Raw genomic sequence first — 26,612 nt, forward strand, 5'->3', positions numbered from 1 at the left:
TAATGGGAAAGACACGAAATTTGTTGGCAAGCCGCTGTAAAAGGCGGGCTATTTTGTTACGAAAGTATAGAAAACAACAAAAATTTAATTGTGGCCAAGTCATGCACAAGAGTTGTCAAGTCTTGTCCAAGACTTGTGCAAGATTTTTTAATTCTAGGCCAACACTGGCGCAAGACTTGTCAAGACTTAAGACTTGATTCAAGACGTGCCAAGTCAAAAAGGGACATGATCTGAGCTCTGATGACGTGCTGATCCAAGACTTGCAGCTTCACTGAATTAGTATTGTTCAATAGTTGACGTCCGCTGAATTAGTATTTTTCAAGACTTGACGCTAATCAAAACAAGAAACCAGCCGCAAGTCTGGTAATAGTAATCTCTAATAGCATGTAGCTAGTAATATTGGAAAAAAACTAAATGAGGTAACCTCGATATAGTTTAGCGGCAAAGTGTCGTCCGAGAAGTTGGTGAGTTTGTTGAAGTAAACACTGGGGAACATATTTCTGGATTCGTACCCATACACTAGATAATCCTTCATTTGACCACGACAGCACGCTTCTGCAAAAAACACACACCTTTTTTTTCTCAAAAATTTTTGGCATCTTTGAAGTTTATGAATTTCAGTTTACTATTGTGCTTGTGTATATAAAATGGGGTCTTTTGCCAAAAGTTCTGGTTTGTTAAACGAAAACACACAAACACACTCACACACACACACACACACACACCACAAACATTTCGCACATATACAAATATACCCAGTGGTACCAAAAACAAACCGAGTATACTTCAATTCTTATTCAAATTGCGTCAGAAACACCAATAATGGCAACTGTCGATTTCAATTGAGATGTCTAGTAACGCATCACTACGCCCTTGTCTTTCTAAACGTCCATTAGATGGTTTTTATCGTTTTCAAAAAAGTGTTTTACGATATCTGCGTTAATTTCGTTCCTGATTTTGACGCCTTTTCTGATTTTTTACAATAAAATATCTGTTTTTTAATCACTGCTTTAAAATTTCGGATGCGGACTTCATATTGGCTGCTTGAGTACAAGCTACTCAATTCCTCTCAGCGCATTTCTGAAACAAGGGAATTCAGCAAATCATTATTCAATTTTTCTGATCATTAATTTTTTTCCACTTAAATCGATCTTATATTATTAATAAGGCGTTGAAATTATGAAAGACCAGTACATTTCTTACTAAATTGCAGCGAACTTCAGCAACTTTCAGCGCATTTTTACAAAACCGTTCATTGGTATGAAATGAAATTAAATAAGAGGAATATCAGGAATCAATGGCACATTGGATTTGGTGACGACAAAAAAACAGTAGAGCAGGCTTCGAGAATAAGGCAACGCACTTAAAAACTCAAAATAAGCTAAAATTTTTATAATTATATAAGGTTCTTCCAAAATTCTGAAGTTCTTAGAAATTTAGCGCATTTCAGCGGATTTCTTACATAATTGCCAAGAAATATCTCGACCTGGCTCCAAAACCGGCAGTTTATAAGGTGGTTTTGCGATTAGAACGTCTAGTTTTGTAAATGAGTGTAGTTTGAAAGATGTAAAACATCACATTTTGAGATAACTTTCTTGCAAAAAATTTGAATGAGGTTCATTGGGTTTATATTTGGGTATCTTGTAAAATTCCCCTACTCCCTTTGTTCCCAATGACTTTGGGAACTCAAGAAAAGCATGACATTTGCTGATGATTAAAACTACCGCCACAACCTGAGAGTTACTCTTTCCCAAAAACATCTGTCAAGAAGTCGCAACCAAATATGAGCAACCAAAAGTCTAGAATATGTGTTTCATTACATAAAATGGAGACCTACCTCCGTGATTAAGAACCAATCGTCTACCTTCTGAAACGGATTTTTTTAAAAAAACAAAGAGAATGACATCACCCCATCACCCCCCCCCCCCCAAGACAATTAACAGTGCTGAACCTACACCTGTGTCGTACATCATAATTTAGTGCAGTAAACTTATCATACGATGTACTTAATTTAATCAGTGTACCCATTCCTGTGGGGCATGTGTATAAATCATTATTACTTCACATGCATGTCTGTTGCTACCATTTTCCCACAACGGGAAAATATTGTTCATATTTTATTTGACTTCTGGAATAACAGTTGAGTTAATCTTTCATTCTCTTTATTTTGCTTCTCGCGTACAGTTGCCCAATTTAATTTATTCTTCACTAACTGTCTTGTAATCCGAGTAAAGTAAACATTAGTTCTTACGCGATTCGCCAAGCGAATTCATTTGGAAATTGTGTAAAGCGCACTCGCCGCGCAAGTAGGAGATAGAACATAAACACAACTCGCGACTCAAGATCAAGTACGCAATATCACTCGCGTACGACATGGCGCAGTCAGCAGCTCAAAAACGAACTCCACTTGACATTGAGCCTTTTTGGGATAAACCTAGTGTAGACCCGCCACTGAAATGGGAGAAGTGGCAGATGCAGGCCAAGTTAGCGCTTCTTGCAAAGGAAAATATCATAATAGACACTTTGTTGGAACCCAAACCTGAAACAGTACAACTACCACTTGAACCGATCTATGAGGTTACGATAACAGGATCATCGGCACAATCGGAGCGAGAAAGATTGGCGAGAAACGCCCAATCAAAAATGAATTGGGAAAACCGATGTCAGAGACAACTGGAGATAGGAATAATGTGCGGAGACAAGCCATGGGCGCAAGCCGATCGAAAAACTGTGTCAATGCTATATCTCAGTTTGGGCACTGAAGGACGACGAATTGTCTGTAGTCAAAACCCACACCTCATGATGGACAGTCTCTCAACAGCAGAACTTTGGACAATCATGGAAACAGCATTTATTCGTCAACGCAACATTACATTCGACAGATATGTTCTTCTCACCACGAAACAGACAAGAGGAGAGTCTATCGAACATTTCTTCGGGAAATTGAAAGAACTTTCTGAAAATTGCGAGCTCGGAAGCCAGGAAGACACTCTCATTAGAGACTTATTTATTGCAAATATGTTAGATCCCGAAATTCAACGGGAATTGCTGCGAGAAACATTAGAACCAGCCCAAGCATTACGTTTGACCATAAATATGGAATTAGGCCAAAGAAACCAGCTACAAATTACAAACTCGCAATCTGCTCCGCAAGTTAATGCAATAATCCCTCAACGAACATTTCGACCACCAAATCAGAGACCAAGTACCTCAAGCTTTACTCGATCACCAAACCAACTATGCAGGAACTGTGGCCTAACTTGGTCAACTAACCATAGAGTTAAATGCATTGCGAGAGGCAAGACTTGCAATAATTGTGGCCTTCAAAACCATTTTTCTCGAGTATGCAGAAAACCAAAATCATCACCAAACAAACCCAATCGCTCTAATGTTAACTCTGTTGAAGAAACTACAACTGACCAAACAGTAAATGCCATACAAAATATAAACTATAACCCGCAATGCGAATCAGATTACGACAGCTCAGATGACAATATGGTCGCCAGCATTGCAAGTACCGCAATTCAGATTGAACCAAAGAACACTACCCTACAAATTGGTAACAACCATGTTGGACTTCTCATCGACTCCGGCAGTGTATGCAGTATTTTGCCTGAGTCCCTTGCTTCGGAAATCGTGGAAAATTCTCCCCTTGCTCGATGGTTGATGATAGCGCCTCCCCAGGAACTTAAAACATTTTCCAATGAACCTATAAACGTGATAGGTATGATACAGGCACCAATTGCGAGCAATGGATGGCGACTTGAAGAAGCTGAATTTGTTGTAGTTCGTGATGGACTAAAACCACTAGTGGGAAGAGATCTATTTGACGCTCTTGGAATTTCAGTAAATCAAACTCCAAAACCGGAAGGTAGTATGGTCAACACTATCACATCACAATGTCCATTCAAAACACGCATCGCACAACAATTCCCTCAACTTATAACACGTACTGGTCGCTCAAAAATACATATTGTAAAATCCAAATTCCACCGTCATTTCCAGCCAAAACATCAAAAGGGTAGAAAAGTACCCATCAACTTGCAAGAACGAGTAAATACTGAAATTAAAAAACTTCTTGCAGAAGGACATATAGAAAAATTGAATAACTGTTCTGATCAATATTTTATTTCACCAATTGTAATCACAGTCAAACGAGATCAAACCATTAAACTAGCACTCGATTCTAAAACTCTTAACAAAGCAATACATAAGAACAAATATCAAATGCCAAATATTGAAACACTCATAGATTCGATATCACAAATAATTACAAACTACAAAACAGAACCCGCGGAGCAAATACATTTCTCTACTATTGATCTTAAATATGCTTACAGCCAACTAAATTTACACCCTGAAACTGCTAATCATTGTAATTTCAATATTATCAGTGGTGACATGACAGGCACATACCGATTCAAAACAGGATTCTACGGTCTTACTGACATGCCTGCCGAGTTTCAGAAGGCAATGGACTACACCCTGATTGGACTTAAAAACACATTTTGTTTCTTAGATGATATTTTAATTGTTAGTAAAGGTTCAGAAGATGATCACTTCCAACTCGTACTGGATTGTCTTCGAAAGTTAGATGCAGACAACCTCCGTATCAATCTTCCGAAATGCCATTTTGCAAAACAACAAATTTCATGGTTAGGATATAATATAACTCAATCTGGAATCTCGCCACTCGAATCCAAAACATCATCCATTATATCATTACAACCTCCTAATACACTCAAAAAATTACGCTCATTTCTCGGCTCAGTCCACTATATTAGCAAATTTATTCCCAATTTAGCTCAACTCTGCCATCCTTTAAGACCTCTACTTCGTAAATCCACTAAATTTGTCTGGACTGACACTCACACATTACATTTTAATGCAATTAAAACTCGCATAGCAAATCATACCGAAAACATGCATTATAACCCCCAATTTGAAACGCGAATCAAATGTGATGCTTCACGTTCTGGTTTGGGAGCAGCACTAGAACAACTAACAGTTGATGGTTGGAAACCGATTTCTTTTGCATCCCGATTTTTAAACAGCAGTGAAGAACGTTATAGTATTAACGAATTAGAACTCCTTGGGGTAGTATGGTCGATAGAATATTTTAAAAACTATTTATATGGAAAAGAATTTACTGTTATAACTGACCACCGCGCATTACTTTCCATTTTAAAAGAGCATCGATCAAATAAAAGTTATAATAGTAGGTTAGCACGGTGGGTTGACCGTCTATTACCTTATCAATTTTCAATAGAGCATTTGCCCGGCGCAAAAATGGGCCTAGTTGATTACATATCCCGTAACCCATATCAACCAGCAAAAAGTGTTTCCAAATATGACGAAGAATTTCTAGTTGCAACATTATCGAGTATACATGCTGATGCCCAATTACTTCAACAAAAACACAATCTCACAGCTAATTCACTTCATAAATTTTATATTGATATTGATAGAGAACATAAAAATTCCACCAACATTACAGAACACGTTTTAAACATAGATTATGAATCTCAAAATCCCCAATCTGACATTTCTAATTCACTCGCTTTGCGAAACACTAGTTCAAAATACTATTCAAAACAATCTTCTACTCCAGATATAAAACCCGCTCAGCGGGTACGCTTAACAAACGCTAAATCAAATTTCGCTCCGCGAATTAATAGTCTAAAATCCTCATCCAAACAAACTGTCAATTTAGACATGAATCCCGCTCAGCATGTTCGCTTAACAAATAATAATTCAAATCTCGCGTCGCAAAAACACAACTATAATATTATCCCTTTCAAATCTCAACATATGTATAGCACAGACGCTCCAGAAGTACATTTAGCTCATAAAAATAATTCATTCGCGGATCAAATGCCACATATATTTATCCCTTCCACAAATGGTATTAATTGTACTAGTGTACATGATCAGCGAGTACATTTGCGTCAACACAATTTCGCACTCGCTAACACATATTCCCCTCCAATAGTTAACACTTCTAATTTAAATGATACCACCACTAATCTCGCATCGCGAGTACGCAAGTCTTTTAACAAATTAACACCCGCCTGGCATAATCCTTTACTAATTACTCAAAAGACTAAAATGCATTCCTTAGATGACTCTTTTGCAACGCGAGTTACTAAATACCCAAATCATTCCAAATATGCGTCACATAGTCTACCATTTACAACTACTCCAGTAAAAATTGAGTCTCAAAGACTAGTAAATACAAGAAAAGCGTCACTCGCTCACCAAAATACATCCAAATTTAATCCTTTAAGTCATTCTCACTTGTCAATCAAAAATTAGCCTCAAATTCCTACCTTTTTTAGTAAGCCACACTCAAATACTTTAAATAACTCACGTGCCCAATTGGTAAACAAAAATCAAGTGCTTTTTGCCCAAACTCAATCTGAAATTCAGTTGCCTTCCTTTTCGTCAATCAATTTAATTGAAAAAATCAACAACCTCATTAACAATGAGCCAACAAGCATCTTCTCTCAAGGGAAAATCCCTCTCAACTCGACCTACTAGAGCTTCGCCCCGCGTGTCATTCACTGACAATGCGACAACGAGCACGCCTCGCAGATCTTCATCGCACTCCAACCTAAGTACCCCGCTAACGGATAGCCCACAAGTAATGTCATTCGAACGAGTGGTGGGGAAAGTTTTTAGCAAAGGCCTCATCGCGTCACTGACCAGTAAGGATGCAGTCTTAAAAGAAGTGCGAGACTGCATAATTCGGGGGGACGAAGAAAGACTGAAGGCCCTCAACCCATATCTTCACAGTTATTGGCGGGACCTTCACGTGACAGGCGGGTGCGTCTGCATGGACGAGAAGGTGGCAATCCCCAATGCACTCAAAGAGGCCCTCATTGACGACCTCCATGCTAGTCACCCGGGTAGCTGGGGGATGATATGTATGGCCCAGCACTGCTGGTGGCCATACATGAATCGCGATTTGCTAGTCAAAGCAATAGAGTGCAAATCTTGCACTGCTATCGGTAAAAATTTAAAATCTGTTATTCCCGCAAAACAATTTAAACCACATACACCATGTATAGTACCCAACCAAGAAATACAAATAGACTTTGCAGGGCCCATTAATAACGAAAAAGAACATGAAATATATATTTTAACATGCATCGATAGATTTTCAAAATATCCTTCTGCGGAATTAGTTGAGAATGCAAATGCCTCGAATGTCATAAAATTTTTGGATAATTATATACAAATTCATGGAGTTCCTCGTTCATTAAGAATAGATCAAGCCCGTTGTCTTATAGGTAACCAAGTAAAAAATTTTTGTACAAAAAACAATATCACATTAATACCAGCTCCGGCAAATGATCATCGTGCAATAGGTTTAGTAGAACGATTAATTGGTACAATTAAACAACGCTTGGCATGTATTAAAGACGCACACAAAGAACTAAATACGTTCACCATTAAAGCAGCATTAAAATCAATTATATACCAGCTTCGCATATGCAAACATAAAACAACTAAGCTTTCGCCATTCGAATCTCACTTCGGGCGTATGGCCAATACACCACTTAGTAATATAAGTACTCAACCTAAATCATCTGACCTCAGTTATGAAAAAATTTTGAATCATTATTTAGATGAAGAAACTGTAACCCCCAACGAATTGCTGCCGGAAGAACATTGGGGAAACATCCGGAGTGATGATGAAGTTGAGCGCAATATGTGCAAGGCGACTAAGGATGCTACTAATCGCGAACGGCAAGCCACAGATAACGAATCACGCTTCCTTCGTACCACGCATGCACACCGCCCACTCCCACTGAAAGAACACGCGGTTCAACTCAATATTGCCAGAAAGAAGCACCTCCACAAGCGATCCAAGAAGAACCTGGACGGATTGTATGAGGTGTTGGCACCAGGATCGGTCGTCCAAAAGACCGACCAATACACTTCGGTCATTCGCGAGCCGGGTAAGGTAGAAGTCACTGTCCGCAATAGTGATATTGCGAAATTTGGCACTCGTGAGGAAAGAAAGACAAAATTGACGGAGTACATCAACCGCAGAGGACCCCGCACGCATGAAAAGACAACGGAAGCCAAGATACTCAGCCATACTAAACAGTGTACCCGCATCCAGAAAGGAGACCGGAAGATGAAACATCGAAAACGGGAGACTGGTAGCCGCATATCCTCGAACAAATCGAACATTGCTTGCGCAATGCGAGTACGTATGCCAAAAGTTCCGGATAATTTCGCCACGCAAGTACTACCCGGAATTCCAGAGGCTGCTCCCGATCAGCCAATTATAACGGAAGAAGTGATTATTGCACCTCCGCCTACGAACACGCAGCAAGAAACAATTGAACCACCTCATCCTGCTCCAACAACATCTTTCGCCGATACTCTACCACGATCCACTAAACGAACCCGAAAAAGCCCCAAATATTATGGTTACGATAAAGACGACTCTTCGGGTGATTCCACAAATTCGTGTCCCCCGAACTTTGCTCCACCCCGTAGGAAGCGTCGAGTGGGTGATATAGAATCGATTCAACCCTCAGTGATACAAACCATTGTGGACACTGCTACGCAAGCTGAACCGATTCGCAACGACTTTCCTTCGCCTATCATAGGACAGGTGTCTCCGACGGACCCCCGTATTCGGCCTGCTGATCATAGCACTTCTAACGAACTGATTATTGATGAAGCGGATATGTAAAAACTGATATTTTATTAATTATGACTAGCTATGATAACCAGTAAATATATTGTTGATACTATTTAACCGGTGAATAAGTATTATTATTATTCATATTGTTATTAAAATTTTATTTCATGCAATTTTAATTTTGAAAGCGGGAGAAATGTCGTACATCATAATTTAGTGCAGTAAACTTATCATACGATGTACTTAATTTAATCAGTGTACCCATTCCTGTGGGGCATGTGTATAAATCATTATTACTTCACATGCATGTCTGTTGCTACCATTTTCCCACAACGGGAAAATATTGTTCATATTTTATTTGACTTCTGGAATAACAGTTGAGTTAATCTTTCATTCTCTTTATTTTGCTTCTCGCGTACAGTTGCCCAATTTAATTTATTCTTCACTAACTGTCTTGTAATCCGAGTAAAGTAAACATTAGTTCTTACGCGATTCGCCAAGCGATTTCATTTGGAAATTGTGTAAAGCGCACTCGCCGCGCAAGTAGGAGATAGAACATAAACACAACTCGCGACTCAAGATCAAGTACGCAATATCACTCGCGTACGACAACCTGCAAGCAGAACAAGCTCGCATTAGCAGTTCTAGAGAACCAAACCAAGCTCTAGAGAAGCCAACCAAGAGTCTGAGAAACCTACCCAGCCTGCGCAGCAAGAAGTCACCAAAAAGTTCAGAAGAAGAGATAAGATACGTCTTCAAAACATCAAGAAAAGCCCCCAAGAGGATTTTTTTCGGTCTCAGACGTCATCAAAGACGAGGAGATTTTTTTTCAAAGTTTCCAGACGTCACCCGATCAAGAGGGCCTGACTTTTTTTGTTGCAGACGTCACCAAGAGATGATAGCCCGAGGTCCCAGACGTCACCTCAGAAGTCCCTTTCCCGGTTAGACGTATCCAAAAAAAACTTGAATTTTTTTGCGACAAAAATCTCAAAAACATGAAAATTGTCCCCCAACGAGCTTTTGTCGATGCTTTATGAAAAAAATAGCCATGAGAAACCACATGTCAGCATTTAGCAGCAAAAAACACACAGATTGTACGAAAAAACGATATAGCGTTTTTTGCATCAGAAAAATTCAAAAAACATTTTTCTGAATTTGTCGCAAAAAATCTACATAACAGTAAAATTAGTAGTTGAATAGAACATCTCAGTTGGACCTTAAATTGAATTTTTTAAAGTCTAGTTGTTTATGTAAAATTTTTGCTCAAAAAACGAAAAATTTGCAAAAATGCTTTTTTGAGCGCCAAAAATCAAAAAACGTTACTCCAACCTTTTAATGAAAACTTTTTAATAAAACCAAGAAAACCTATTGATTGGGCCTCCTCAGTTTGTTATTACACCAGCGATAAAGTTAGTTTATGGATTTTGCATTTTAACAAAGAGGCAACTAGATTTTGGCAAAATTGAATCTTTGACTTTAAAAATTCAAAAAACGTTTTCTTGAGGTTTTGATATAAACAATTAGTAGATTCAAGAAAAACTATTGATTTGGCCCCCTCAGTTTGCTATAACACAAGTTTTAAAGTTAGTTTATGGGTTTTGCATTTTAACAAAGAGGCAACTAGAATTTGGCAAAAATTGCATCTTTGACTTTAAAAATTCAAAAAAAACGTTTTCTGTACGTTATGATATAAACAATTAGTAGATCCAAGAAGACCTATTGATTGGTCCCCCTCACTTTGCTATAATACATGTTTTAAAGTTAGTTTATGGATTTTGCTTTTTAACAAAGAGGCAACTAGAATTTGGCAAAATTCCATCTTTGACTTTAAAAATTCAAAAAACGTTTTATTGACATTTCGATAGATACAATTACTAAATCCATAAAAACCCGTTAATTGAGCCCCTTCAGTTTGCCATAATACAAGCGTTAAAATTAGTTTATCAATTTTGCATTTTAGTAAAGAAGCAGCTTGAATTTAGCAAAAATGCATCTTTGACTTTAAAAATTCAAAAAAATGTTTTCCTGACGTTTTGAAATAAACAAATAGTAGATCTTAGAAAACTATTCATTGAGCCCCCTGAGTGTGGTTTAAAACAAGCGTCAATTTTAGTATTTCGATTTTGCATTTAGTAAAGAGGCAACAGAACATTTGCGAAATTGCTTCTTTCACAAAAAAAAATTGCATACTACTAGCCGCGAGCCTAGTTAATGGTGTAGTATGTATTCCTAAGAGACCAGACAATCACAATTTTTTGTTTTCAATTTGTGTATACTACTAGCCGCGCGCCTAGTTAATGAGGTAGTATGCACTGAAAACAACTTCTCAACAAAAACGAAAAAAAAAAGAAAATTAAAAACTCTTTTCTTTAGCTTAAAAGCAAGAAAATCAAAAGCTCGAAACAACTCCCCTCTTAAATTTGCTCAATCAAATAATCCCTTTGAGTTGCAAAACTGAAACGTCTCTTTTTTTCTGTCAGCGGTCCCAGAAGTTGCCAAAAGAAGTCCCCTTGCCCCTTTTCGGTCTCAGTAGTCACCAGATAGAAGAATAGAGCATTTTTGGTGTCAGTAAATACCACAGTAGATGATCTTCAAAACCTAGTGTCCGCAGTTACACGAGCGGAAGGAATATTCAACGTAAAGATTTCAAAAATTTTGAAAAGAAAACAAGAAGCAAGCAGTTCAACTTAAGAGGAAAGAATTTCAAACGAGCCCCAGTACAAATAGAGTTGTCTTGTCTGCTTGTCTGTAGCTCACGTTGCCTATTCGCACCTTAATAAAAAAAACAAAAACTTTTGAACTTTTTCAACACAGGGTCTAAGCAGTAGCAACCTCTAAGCATTTTTTTGTTCCTTTTTCAAAAATGGTTTGTCTTTGTAAAAGATTGTAACAAAAACTATTCAAGAGCCATACACTTATTCTATTCATAAGAGAATCTTGATTTCCCCAAATTGTAGCAATTATTTGGTCGTGTTTATTGATATAACGAAACAAGCGCACGCACACGGTTATTTTTCTTTTTTTAGATAAAACTAGCTAGATTTAGCACAAAAAGAAAAAAAAACTTTAGGATTCTATTTTTCGGAAAAGTCGTAATTTTCAACAACAAAAAAACCTGGGCTGATTAGCCTCAGAGCATCATAAACATTGTTTTTCAACTTTGAAATTTGCGTCGCTCCAGTTTCGAAGCCGTTTTTACCTGTTAGTACGAAAAAGACCAACAAGAGCAAGATGACAAAGACGAACAGTCAAAGTTGTCAGTACGCGTTAAACAAATTCACAAAATTGCAGAGCTGAGTTTGAAAAGCAAGCTGGACCTCTTACAAACTGCAATCGATCTGCAAAAGAGTTTCAGATCACTCACCCTGCTCATCATTAAAGCAAAAGCAAATGTTGACGAGCTGAAAACAACACTTGATGCCGTGTTAAAGGAAAGTCCGAACTCCAGCAGCATTTCATCTGTCATGGAACGATATTCAAACCTTCTGTCATTTCTAGAAAAATTTGAACACGAAATTGACAGTTTAGATGAAGATGGACTACTCAGCCAATCTTAAACTAGGATACGCGATGATTTCAGTGTAACAACTTATACGACTGCTAGATATCCAACCTCACGGAGATGCTCACCATCAATGAACGAGATTCTTGAAGCAAGCAATCCAGAACGTTCATCATTCTCCAACAAAACACCACCTTTACCACCGAGACCGGAGAAACCATCACTGTTTTTGTCTGAATGCCACACGACCAAGCCAATGTTGTCAAAGTTTTTAAATGGCAACAATGAGAATCCGCTTTCTATGGGAATGAGTACAGCAAGTTTATTCAGACCAATTAACATCGATAACACATTGGAATCCAAAACAGAAGTAAAACACTCGGATAAAAATTTTGCGAAACCTGAGACGACCGTCGCAAAAACTCTCGATCGTTTTTCTCTCAGTGATACAACGTTATCTGCTGTTGATAATTTTACAATCAACCAGCAGCAGCTTACAGCAGACAATGATTCAGTCCAGCCGCTTAGTTTTGTAAGCAAGCAAAATAAATTTTAAAACCATTTTCCTCAGGAAAACTTTAATAATCAATTTCAGTAAAAAAAAACCTGCTATCTGAATTTTCTCGAGATATCGGTGAGGAACGGTTTCAGACGCAAACGTTTGAACCAAAGAGCATGGGTTGTTCCAAATGCCAAGGAACACGTAATCCCCGCTTGACGAATCCCAGTTCTGTCAAGTATTACAGTCAAGAAAACCAACAGAATCTAGATCTTGATCTGCAACAGACAAAACAACCATTTGAACTGCGTAACCCAATGTCAAATTTTAATCAGTTCTCTGAAAATTCCTGCCAGAACTTAAACAATTTTCAAACTTCTAACATAACTCTCAACCCATTCCGTGTTCAACAAACCGCCTGTTCAAAAACAATTACTGAAAGTGTTCCCATTGCTAATTCAATCTCAACGTTTCCCCCACAAGCACTGCCTTCAGTAGAGGAAAATCCCGAGTCACAATTACCACCTTCACATCAATTTTCCGGCGTATTTCATCCAATATTAAATGAAAGGTTCAGACACCCTTCATTTGAAACCAATTCTTCACCGTGGACCTCAAACACAGCTCCATATTGGCAGATTCCAACGATTAATCACTCAATAAAGTTACCACCTCTTACAATTCAAAACTTTAAGGGCAACCCATTGAAGTACCACGAATGGATAAATAAATTTTTGCCTCGTACATAACAACACCAGTATTACTGACACACATCGTATCACCTAACTGCAAAATGCAGTTACTGGAAAAGCAAAAGATGTCATCCAAGCGTATTCGTTTGATCCTGCTTATTATAGCACAGCTTTAAACGAACTCATGTCATATTTTGGTGATCCTACAATAGTGGTGAATGCCTTCATAAATCATTTGGAAAACTGGAAATCAACTAATGACTATAACAAGCAAAACTTTGTAGCCTTTGCTTTGTTCTTGAAACGTTTAGTGCAAGCTTTCCAATACCTGGGATACACAGCAGACATACAGAGCTCAACACTTATGAAGAAAGCTAAAGAAAAAGTCCCGCATAACATCCTCCTCAAATGGACAGATTACACCGTTACCTCAATCGAAACACCAGCTACTTTAGTTGAGTTTCAGAAATGGTTAGAAGTTCAAGCACATGTGTACGATAAGATAAACCGCGAAACATTCCAGCAAAATAACCTTCGTAGAAACAACTTTAATAGCTCTGGAAAAATGAACAACAGCGATAGTCACCAACAAAACTTAAGTACCCAAAGTTCAGGCTTTCCAGCACAGCCGACTAATCGAAATCAGTCAACAGCAGTAAGCAGTAGCGGTTCTCCGAAACCGCCTAGAGCCCCTCCATTTCCACCCCTAAAAAACGCAAATCAAACAAGGCGTTCTTGCGAAAAATGTCGAGGAAACCATATACTAGCGACCTGTCCCGATTACCAAAAATGCAGCCCAAGCCAGCGATTTGACATTGTAAGCAAGAGCAATCTTTGCTCGAACTGTTTGAGCAATAAACACAAGAAGCAAAATTGCCCATCAACAAAACGCTGCCAAACATGAAGCGGATACCACCACACAACACTGCATGACCCCGCTAAAATTATCAAGCGTCCGCCACCTGCTTTTGCCACGAGCAATTCCACAGGTACAAACGTTACCAACCAAGAAAATCATCCAGTCAAACTGCAATGTGAACCATGAAGTAACAACAACGCAAGCGTCTCATCCAAATCACAAAAGAGCCGCTACGGACAGTCTTTTGCAAACAAAAATCAGAATCAATTTACGCGCGCTAATTTGAACAATTCCAACAAAAATTTTAGCGTGAATCATCTAGAGTTTACACCAAAAGAACAACTTCTACTTATCCCAGTTTCTTTTCTAAACGGCAAGAAAGCTTTCAATACGTACGCTCCGATCGATCCCGGAAGCCAATTTACTTTCATACTTGACAAAATCACAGAGTTCCTTGCCCTTCCATGCGAATATCAAGAAGCCACTACGCTTCAGTATCTTAACACAGAGCATGATATGCCACTTTCAAAAATTTCAGAACAAGTGACAGTTGCACCCTACGAAAAGTTGGATCAAAAGTTTCAAATTAAAACAACTTGTAACACTCTCTGTTTAAATGCAGCACCAGCTAATACATTTGAACTCAACCAGCTTTCCGATGCATTCAAAGAATTGCGTCACATTCACTTCCCAGAAATAGCTGAAGGCAAAATTGGTGCACTTTTGAGAATAAACACTTTTGCTTTCACACATCCAGTTGAAGTCATCCCGGCAACTAAAAACCAGCCTTTCGGCGTAAAGACGAGGCTCGGATGGACCCTAGCTCGAGAGTATGAAAGAGTGCAGAAGCAACCCAAACAACAATCTCACCAGCAGAAACAGTACGTGTACCACGTATCACGAAGAAGCTCCGACGATCAGCCTCTTGATGAATTGCTTGAGCAAAATTGAAGCCGAAGGACCTCAACCCGAGCGTTGAAATCAAATCCCGTTGACAAGGAAGCACTTGATATATTGAACAAAACAATCGGCTACAATGGTGAGAGGTACGAAATTGGACTGCCTTGGAAAAAACCATTGAGAAATGAAAATAATTATTTTGCAGCTCTCAGCCAGCTGAAAAGTCTTCAGAAGCGACTCAGTAATGACCTCCAATTGAAAGAGTTGTATGAGCAAACTCTCACAACAGATCATCAAAAAATTTATGTCAAGCCAGTTTAAATGCAGCAGCTAGAACACGAGAACATTTGGTATTTGCCTCATCGCCCGGTGGTTAATACAAACAAGCCCGGAAAAGTGCGCAGAGTAGCAAATGCTGCGGCCAAGTTTAGAGGACAATCTTTGAACTCCAATTTGATCACCGGACCAGATTTGCTGAACAACTTGGTAGGAACTCTTCTGAGATTTCGTGAAAACCCAGTTGCCATTCTCTCTGATATCGAAGGCATGTTCATGCAGATAGCAATAAGGCATGAGGACCAATCTGCATTACGCTTTCTCTGGCCCAATGAAGAGATGGTTAACCAATACCAGTTCACCAGAATAATTTTTGGAGCAACCTGCTCCCAATTTTGTGCAACTTTCGTTCTGAACCGTTGCGCAGAAGATAATGCAATTGAATTTGCAAAAGCAGTTAATGCAATAAAGAACCATTTTTATATGGATGACTATATCCATTCTTTGCCGTCTATAGAAGAAGCAATCGAAACCATTAACCAGACTAAAGATAGCCTTCATAAAGGTGGCTTTCGCTTGACAAAATTTGTGTCAAACAAACATGAAGCCCTAAGGTTCATTGAGCAAGAAGATCGAGATGAACTGAAAGAGATCAAAAGAGTCCTCGGTCAGAAGTGGAATACCAGAACTGACTGTTTTCTAATGAAGAGATTAGAACAATTTCTCTGAAATGCAAGTGAGTATACACAAAGGAAAATGTTCAGCTTAGTGTCAACAATTTTTGATCCCCTAGGAATTTTGTCCCCGCTCACAATTAGAATCAAAATGCTTTTACAACAAGTCTGGAAGCTAGGCAAGAAATGGGATGAACCACTTCCCGCAGAACTTCATTCCAACCTACAAAAAGTGCTCGATAGTTACTTTGCAATGCCTGATATCAAAATCCCCAGATGGTTGAACTCCTCAACGAATCAGGAAAATAATCACCAGCTCCATGTCTTTGTTGACGCCTCAACCGTTGCATTGTCAGCAGTTGCTTACATTCGCACCCAAAAACAGGACGAAATCTTTCAAACATCTTTTCTGCTTGGAAAATGCAAAATGCACCAAAAAAACAAATTAGTGTGCCAAAATTAGAACTCGAAGCAGCCGTTTTAGGTACACGCATCCGCACATTGATAGAAACCGAACTGACATTAAAATTTGAAGAAGTCTACTTTTGGACTGATATTCGTGTTGTCTTAGATTGGATCAGTTCAACTAAGAAACAAAACGTTTAGGAGATTGAGAAAACAACTAAAACTGATGAGTGGAATCATGTCCCAACTAATTTTAATCCAGCCGACCATGGAAGGCGTAGCCTTGAGCCATCAGAAATCCCCCCGAAATGGCTTACAGCACCACAATTTTTGCAAAACACTTAAAATTCTTGGAAAGATATGAAAAAGATTTCAACCGTAGGTGCCGTAACCAGAAATACAAAAACACCAATCAAACCTGTTCTAGACCCAAACCGCTTTTCAACATGGAATAAGCTACTTTTAACCCTCGCAACTGTCTTCAATTTAATTTACAGAGCTAAGAAGAATCGTTCCGACAAAAGCCAATATACAAAAGATGATGTTTGTTTATCTCAAAATTTTCTGCTAAAGTTGTCTCAAAACAATGCTTTTTCCTCAACAATCAACGCATTAAAAAGAACACAAAAGTTAGACGCCAAGAGGAAATTGAGAAACTTAAATCCAATAATTGACCAAAATGGACTCCTACGATCTAGTGGCCATCTCCTATTTGCTCCAACAGATTTGGAGATCGAAAAATGTCCAATAATCTTGGACGCAAAGGAAAAGATTGCGAGACTATACCTTGAACATGCGCTCATCAAGCAACAGAACCGGTCAAAGCATTCGTACAACAACGCTCATTGGACTTCGAAAAACACTAATTTCTATAAAATACCGATGTTTTCTGTTTCGCCGTTTTGACACTCAAAATATACAACCAATAATGGCCCCACTTCCTGCTTTCCGCTTCCCCACACAAGAAACCAAATTTCCGTTTGCCAACACAGGACTGGACTTTTTTGAGCGAGCAGTCCATTTAGAAACATATCCAGATTTAAATACAGACACCTTCCTCAAAGCATATCGACGATTCACCTGCCGAAGATGCCAACCTATTTTATTGTACAGCGATAACGGAAAAACATTTGTTGGCGCCTCCGAAGAGCTGAAAAAGTTGGTTAAGGCTTTAGACAAAGACAAGATTCATAAAGCCCTAGCTGCAGTCAAAACCACATGGAAATTTAACCCACCATACGGCCCTCATTTCGGTGGCTTGTGGGAGCGATTGATTCAGAGCGCCAAAATGACACTCTTAATCATTCCAGGATCAAAGCGTCTCTCCTTCCACATCTTTGAGACAATAATGGTAGAAGTCGAAGCAATCCTGAATTCCAGACCCTTGACAAACGTTGCTGATCAGCCTGAAAACAAAGAACCACTCACTCCTAACCTATTCCTCATTCAACGCCCTTACAGTTCCTTGCCACCCGGAAACTTTGGAGACCAACAGCCAGCTAGTTTCAAGAACTGGAAGCACGTGCAGCAGTTGATGAACCACGTGTGGCGGCGTTTGATTAAGGAGTACCTGCCGACATTACTCAAGAGACGTAAATGGACAGACAAGAACCAGCCTCCTCTGAAATTAGGAGATGTTGTGTGGGTACTCAAGGACTTGACGCCGAGAGGAATCTGGCCCCTTGGAAGAGTTGTGGAAACATCCCCTGGACGAGACGGTGAAGTACGAGTTGCCAAAGTAAAAACGGCTTACGGCTCGTTCGTGCGTCCTGTCGCCGGCCTCGCACGGGTTTTTTCCCCGTAGTTTTTTATTCAAATTTTTCGCTTCGGTCTTAGGCAACATGAGCTACATCCACCCCCTTTGATGTTATTGCCCTTACAGTATTTTCATTCCAATTATATAGGTTCAAAGATATCGGATCAAACGACAATCAAGATGATCTCCAACCCCTGCCCTCCTTCTTGGAGCATGTTCCCAATGACCTTGGGAACTCAAGAAAAGCATGACATTTGCTGATGATTAAAACTACTGCCAAAAACCTGAGAGTTACTCTTTCCCAAAAACATCTGTCAAGAAGTCGCAACCAAATATGAGCAACCAAAAGTCTAGAATATATGTTTCATTACACCCTCAATTGCACGACAACTATTGTAGAAACTGTTAGGAGGGCATGACAACTTTTGTAGAAACCAATGATGTAAAATTGCACTCAAAATTCGATAACGGGTTGGCGTAAAACCAGGTCAAAATTTCTGTTTTCACCTGGTAAAATTAAAGAGTTGGAGAGTGGTAACTTATTTTTGACGTTCAGTTCACACACATAAATACACGTACACACCACAACACACACACACACACACACGCACACACACACACACACACACACACACACACACACACACACACACACACACACACACACACACACACACGTGAATACACAAACAGAGCACAAAGCATCAACAATAAAAAACCCAAAAAGTCTTCAAGGTTCCTCGGCTGATCTAGTAAACTGTCTACCTCGCCCTTCCATCTATTCAAGAACGGGACTGGGTATTCTGATCTTTCGCAAAAAATTTTTAAAAAATTGACACTAACCGCCCAAAACTTTTGAGAGCAAGTTATAGTGGTTGTAAATTGGAAATCGGACAATTCTCTGGTACGCAAGCATCAGAAGAACATCGATTGATCGACCAGTTAAACTGGGTAGCGTGGTGTAATCCAGGGTGGCAAAGCGTTCAAAAAGACTACCGTTTAGTGTCAAATTCACTGGGTCATCATCGTAAATTGTCAAAAATTTGTCCAGACAAAAGTGGGGGCTGAAATTATACTCATATGACAAAAACAGGCTTCAAACAGAAACAATTATGCCGACTAAGAAATCATAGGAACTTTCGTCATTTTTGGCTAGAGAAAAAGAGAACGACACCGGCGATTTCTCATGTTAAATAAACCGAAGATTTCTTGACTATGGTTCCGGGGGTGGGGGGGGGGGGGGTATGGCAAGGCGAAACATTTTTAGGGTACACAATTTCAAATTTTACTTATAATCTGTCACCACGTGACTTCCCAAACAAATTAGAAGTCTCAGTTAATGGAAATTTTATTAATTTAGACTTGGAACTGTGAAAAGATCATGCTTGATCTAAACTGTTTAAAATCATAATTTGCGAATCTTTTTCATTATAGACACCTAAACAACACAGTGGTCATATTACATATACCCCAATGCCTCAAATCTAGCATAATTATAGGGTCTGAAGGTGCGTAGGGGGCTGTTACTGCAATTACCTCGACAATCGAACTCTCGCCACAGCTCAACAATGATAGAATCAAAAAGGAAATAGCACACGTGATCGTAACGACGCCTGGGGAGCTGTACTTTATTTGACCATTCAGCTGGGGTGGGAGTGGGGGGAGGAGGGAGGGGGTTTAATGGGACAGACCTGGAACTTCAACTAAGAATTAAAGGGTGAACCGTCTGAATTAGGGAGACTATTTCCTCAAAAACGGAATATTTTACCAACCTGATGTTTTCGCAAAGAGCACTATTTGGTGAGAACGGAAGAGGGATTATGAACTGGAGTGATTCCCATCTCATCCTTGTTCTTCCATGGAGTGCTCTCTCCAGTGTTATATCTAGCATGTCTACATTACCACCTGGAACATATGTCAAATAGTACAGTGCGAACAAACTGTCCTCAAAATTATCTTCAAATAATCACCAATACTTTTACCATTTCAAAAACAAGCACTGCACTCAATATCAAACGCTTTACATTGGCCCACTATGGCAAATACACAAGCGCACTCACACCCAAACCCGGGTCGAATTTTCACCCTCAATCCATTCCTAATTAGAGGGGATTAGGGTGTAATGTGTATTCCACTCGTATTTATCGGGCAAACGAGTGTAAGAAAGAAATTTTATTTGAAATACACTATATTTACACTCTTTTTTCCACTCCTGTTTCACTCATTGCAACGAGTGTAATTAAGGGTGGACTGATTAAAAATTACACAATTACAATTACAAATTACACAAAAATAACCAAAATGAAACGTAACAGACAAGTAGCAGTTGGCGCAATGGTTAATGCCCAAAGTGAAAGTTACAAGTTCTCTATAGGGAAGATGGTGGGATCATTCCTCACTCTCTTCCTCCACGTTTAACTTTTACGTTTAACTTTAAAAATTACACACGTTTAACTTTTAAAATTACACTCTAATAACTATACTCTGCCACACTTAATTAAGCGTAGAAATAGGGCTGTATTATTTTTATTTTTAAACTCTCTGATCTCTTTTCCTCGTAATTTTTTGAGCAAAATCCTTGGCCCGGGAACTCATACGCACACGTGCATACACGCTCCCCAAACTTTTGAAAAGACTGTGCTAGATCATAAGGTTACTTAGAGGCAGGACTTTTGACCATCTTGACTACAGCTGCATCAAAGATTTTTGCTGCTGAATTAAGTTGCTCCAGACAGACGATTAATCCGGCAATATGGATGCTTACGAAAAAAATCTTAATTTGGCAAAACAAATGTGTTTCCTAAGTTTGATTGTCTGTTGTAATGTTAGCATAGTGTTGCTCGTGAAGGCTTGAACATCCAATAAGAGAAATGAAAAAAAACTATTAAATAGTTCAGAAAAAGGCACGCTTAACTTATGATTTTTATCAAAGAGTCGCTTACTCGAACCATGAAAAAAATCATGATCAACCTAATTTGCTCTGAGATGATTCTCACTCGACCCTGATGTTCAAAAATCGTTCCGACAGAACACACAGACACCAACACCACCGCCACCAAGACCAACAATGCCGTCACCACTACTTCCACTAACACCACCAACACCAACAAAAAAACCACACCACCACCACCATCATCAACAACAACACTATCACCATTGTCAACAACAAAACAGCCACCATCACCACATCCACCACCAATAAATCCATTACCGCTACCACCACCACCAACACCTTCATCAACAACAACAGTAGCTTCAATACCATCACCACTAAAGGAAACAAATCAAATCCGTGAAAACAAACCAATTTAGAGTTTTTATGTGCTTCCTAATTCATTGAAAAAAAAATTGTATACATCTTTATTTAAAAAAGGTCGATTTTCAACGCCACCTCCACTATCAACACCACCAACAACAGCTCCACCACCACCACCACCACCACCACCACCACCACCACCACCACCACCAGAATAATCAGCACCACCAACATCCACAATACCACCACCACCAGCATCAAGAGCGCCACTAAAGCCACCACCACCAACACAACCACTACTAAAACCATCCTCAACAAAATCAGCACTACCACCACCACTAGAGGAGACAAATCAAATCCGTAAAAACAAACTAAACTACTCTTTGTAGGTTCTTTCGAAGTGTTACCTTAATAAATTTTTTTAAAAAAATGGTGTATATATTTAAAAATGGTCAATTCTCAACACCATCACCACTACCAACACCACCAACAACAGCTTCACCATTACGACCACCAACATAATCGGCACCACTACCACCACCACCACCAACACCGCCACCATCATCGCATCCCTTACCACCATTAGAAAAACCAACATCGCCACGACTTCCATCGCCGTCAACACATTCAGCACCACCACCGCCGCCGCCATCAACGCCAAAACCATTGCTGCCACCAACAACAACAGCAACACCAACTGCAACACCAACATCATACCATCACCACCACGACCACTACCACTACCACCAACACTATCACCAGCAACACCCCGGCCACCAACACCACCGGCAACAACAGCACCACCAACACTGTCACCACTAGAGGAGAGGAGTCAAATTCGTAGAATCCAAATAAATAGCCCTTTTAAGCGCTGTCTTATTAAGCGGGGGAAAAAAGGGGTATAAATTTAACAAATAATCGGTTTCCAAAAATAATGTAGATCAGGTGTGAATATTATATAAAAGTCATAATCTCATCGGATATCATGAAGTAAGAACAAAGTTATATCGATATTCTAGTACAAATAGATATAATTAGCTATCACAGGTTCCAGACACTACTTTCATGTTTGGCTGCCACAGTGTCATCATCTGAGCGATCAGTTTCTAAACTTTCCAATATTCATATTTTTATTTCAGATTCGCTGAACTTAATGTTACGTTCTATTCTTTGAGTTTACAGGGTCAGCAGCCTCCTTTAGAGGTTAAAATTTTTTTGACCATTTTCACCTCATTAAACGCTAAAGCTCACAATTTATTCCGCAATTCTTTTCTCTGACCTCACAGCTCGGGCAAAAAATGTTAACTGCCAATCAGGAAGTTTTCCTATTTAAGAATACTATTATCAAAGATACAAATATTCCTAATCGTTATTGTTCCAGCCAAGCCTAATTTATTTTTTTAATTGTGCCTCTTTCAAAAACTTTTTAAACACCAAATAACATGATTTTCTGGAGAATGATTAAAAAAGAAATGGGTTTTACGCTTGGGCAGAAATTGTGATTTCAGAACCGTCCTTTTACAGACAAAACGATTCGACCATTCGTTGCCTGGGGATGTCGACTCATTATTTCAACTCACATAGTGTATTTCTTACAGCACCCCAGTCGAGACCTGGAATTATTAAAATACCGTCCTCGACAGATTTAAGGTATGAAAAGATGAAAAGACTGCCCTCGACAGATATTGGGTATGAAAAGATTTTGTCTGGACCCAATGTGATGTCCTGGACTTTGGCTAGAACTAAAACATACGTCCAGGAATTTTGCTACACAATAAGGGTGTTCTGGGAATTGACTCGACAATAAAGGTGATGTGGAATTTGGTTGGACAATAAAGGTGTTCTGGAATTTGGCTGGATAACAAAGGTGTTCTGGAATTTGGCTGCACAATAAAACATGTCCTGGAATTACGCTTGCGTCAGTAGTAGTGAAAATGCCGTTATTTATCGCCCCCCCTTGTAAAATTTGTAAAATTTTTCGAAAAAATATCGATTTTTTTTAAATTTCTGAATATTTTTCTAGTCTAATGAGACTAATGAAGGACTGAAAAGCGAAAGTCACTAACCTGATGGAATACTGAGGTAAGGGAAGAAAAGATAGTTTAAATTTGATAAGTTTTTGTTCCAATTATAAGAAATTCAATACTTTTGCGAGTCTGAGACCACACAAGTGGTATTAATTTAATGGGTTTTATTGCCCAGATGTTTGAGTTAACAAGCAAGCGCGAAGTAATGAAATTGGAAGTTTGTTGAATTTCAAGCTTGGAGAGAAGTTTCAAGTAGAGTTTCCAATTGAAAGTAGCGCATGAGAATGAATGGGGTACAAAACATCGTGAAAATTGACTGAAAAATTGAAGAAATTGGGGTTTAAAAATTATCTGAAAATCGGCTAAAAAAATGATTTTGGGCTTCATTATTGTGTCGGGAAAGGCTTGATATGGGGGCTAATTGAATGTTGATAAAATTACGGGATGAAAATAGTTTGAATGGAGCGCTTATGATGTATTTTTGAAGGCATTTTGCGCCAAAAACAGACAAAATTTTGAAAAATAGTGCAAAAATTGCTGCTTTTGGTGGTAAAAAGTTTAAAAAAATTGTTTTTCGCCGCCAATTAGCATTTTTATACAATTTTAAAAATGTAAAAATATGGTAGGAGAAATACTGTTAAGGAACGGGGTTTCTATTTCATATTATTCAGTGATAGCTTGTACCTGGTAAGAATGTAAAATAAAGAGTTCTATGCTAGTTATAGTGGATTGGGCAACAAATTTTCATCAGGTGAAAGTTTGCGCGAATAATTAATAAAGAGTAATTGGGTGTTGTTCGCATGTTACTTTTTGTTAATTTTTGTCATTTTTGGCGTAATTTGACTAAAAAGCGAAGAAAATTGATGTTTCTTGGGCAAAGAATATATAATAATGTGTTATTACTTAATTGAAACGCAACTTACGATGAAATGTTATTCATTTAACAGCTTGGCAAAACAAATAACAGTGGTTAACTGGGTGCTGGATATATGTTTTTTTGTTATTTTTGATGTTTTTAGTTAAAACTATCACTTTTTTGCAAACCAAATGTTATAAATGAACAGTCGGCTAAAATAGCTGACGTCCATTTGTACAGTATTTAGTGAGCAAGGTTGTTTTAATTATTTCTACTGAAATTGTGGATAAAAAAATGTGAGAGATGGAACAAAAAGGGCATGATTTTGATACTTTTGCCGTTGAGTAACCCATTTATGTTTCTATGAAAACTTCTTTGAAGTTTCCATGTTTAACTTCACTACATGGTAGACAAAACTTGGGTGTGGCAACCATTAAACTAGGCTGAGTTTGAGTTCTGTTTATAGCATATCTGAGCAATCGACCATGTAAAGCCAAAGTGAGGAAAAGTGCTCTTAAATAGTTTTTTTGTTATTGCATTTTCTTTACGATTCAATTCAAAGCAAGCCACATTTCTTAAATTCCCCTTACAGCGCGATGATACCACTTAGAATGTATTTCTTGTCCACAGCGGAAACAAAGTTATGACTGAAAAATTTTTCTGTCAAGATAACAGTGACTTTTACCACGAATAAGATGAAGTGCTTTTTTGCTAGAGTTTGATACTTGGAATGAGCTGAATGATCTGAGATTCAATTATAAAATAGTGAAGTTTTATAAAGTCAGCTTCACAAGAGAATGTCACACAAACACAAAAAAAACAATATCAACAAAGGAGAAAGTTTGACTTAGTTTTCAAAAATTGAGATCGATTCTTCGTTTCTTTGGTGCAAAACACTTGCTCACGGATGGAGTCGCAATGTTTCCACAGGTCGAAACATCATCTGGTTTGTTTTCAGTTGTACAGGCAATTGTATCTTGAACAATGGCAGGTGTTGTTGGTTCGCTGAATGTTTCTGGGCTCTCGCCTTCAACCAGTTCAAGATTTCTCAAGTAGCCTTCTTGATTTTCATACAGCGGAATTTCTACACGTCATAATTGTAAATAAATTTCCGTACTCCGTCGTCCAACGTGCCTGGGTCAAATACAAACTCTCTGACATAAGACGTTACCTAATCCAGCATGTTTTGAGCTCCTTTCATAAGGCCTTTCTCAAATCGAAATGACTGAATAAAATCAAAAATCACAATAGGCACAGCCTTGTGATTTACTGTAACCCACTCATCTATCTGATAAACCTGCTGTACAATGATAATAATCTGCTTTCTGTAAGTCTCATAAGCAATTGTTCGGATGTCAGGAGTTGATTCCGCCTTTAGAATGATTGCTAGAGGAGTCATTAGAATTAATTTTTTTGGTTATGGTAGAACTTTAGTAATCAAATTGTACAAAAGGAATCTGTTGTCAAAATCCAAGAACAGTTCTGCGAAATAGAATTTGGAATTGAGCAAATGAAAGTTGAACCAAAAAATAGGAAATTAAGAGTACAGGTGTAATTTTAAACTAAGGCGTGTTCACTCAATTCCCTCCGTTTTTGTTGTAAAAGGATACTCAAGTAGCTTTTACACACAAGTTCAATACAATAATATTGTTGTATTTTAGTTAAACTTTAGTAGACTATTCGTTTTAACGTTTCTAATCTTTCCGTGTTAGCTATGTTGCATGTACACACCCAATTTTATTACTTTCTTATATAGAGCAATTAATGAGTGCAGTTTGTTGTTCAAATAGCAAACAGCATTGATATGAGGAATGCTATTTAGAACAGAAGATATATAAGATTTTAGGGTTTGTTTTTGTCTGGGTTTTAACATGTGTTCTCGCAAAAGTGTTTTTTTACACTCGCGGGTTTATTAAGCTTTGGAACAAAGATTGACCTCACTGCTTTTAAGCTGCCTTTTCTGCCTGTATACCACTCGAACACATTTAAAACTTTCTCATCAATGGTAATCAACAGCATAACGGGTTAATAACATTATGTGTGTACATTTTGTGTGTGTGTGTGTTTGTGTGGTTACTAGTGTATTTTATAAACGATATATAAGGATACCTACAAACCAAGACCAGCATATGCTAGGAACATACTTTTATTGCTTCCTTATCTTGAAACGGATTCAAAGGAATTTGCTTTTGTATGATCAAGGTTAAGTATGTGCTAAATAAATAAAATCTCATTTTGTCTGTTGTTA

At 38.4% G+C, this 26,612-nt stretch overlaps 1 protein-coding gene across 1 annotated transcript in view; it reads right to left on the bottom strand.

Annotated features, from left to right (window-relative positions):
• Positions 1-424: 424 nt before the first annotated feature.
• Positions 425-26,612, bottom strand: part of LOC142356279 (uncharacterized) — a gene marked incomplete at its 3' end in the record, with an annotated part of 35,803 nt that continues 9,615 nt past the window's right edge. Inside the window, exons 2-4 of the mRNA XM_075408224.1 lie at positions 19,998-20,130; positions 19,069-19,289; positions 425-555 (exon numbers count right to left, since the gene is read on the bottom strand). Coding sequence (XP_075264339.1) covers positions 425-555; positions 19,069-19,289; positions 19,998-20,130 — 485 coding nt within the window. The remainder of the gene's footprint in view (positions 556-19,068; positions 19,290-19,997; positions 20,131-26,612) is intronic.

Source organism: Convolutriloba macropyga, unplaced genomic scaffold (assembly GCF_964194025.1).
Source record: "Convolutriloba macropyga unplaced genomic scaffold, txConMacr16.3 SCAFFOLD_1946, whole genome shotgun sequence".
Lineage (NCBI taxonomy): Eukaryota > Metazoa > Xenacoelomorpha > Acoela > Convolutidae > Convolutriloba > Convolutriloba macropyga.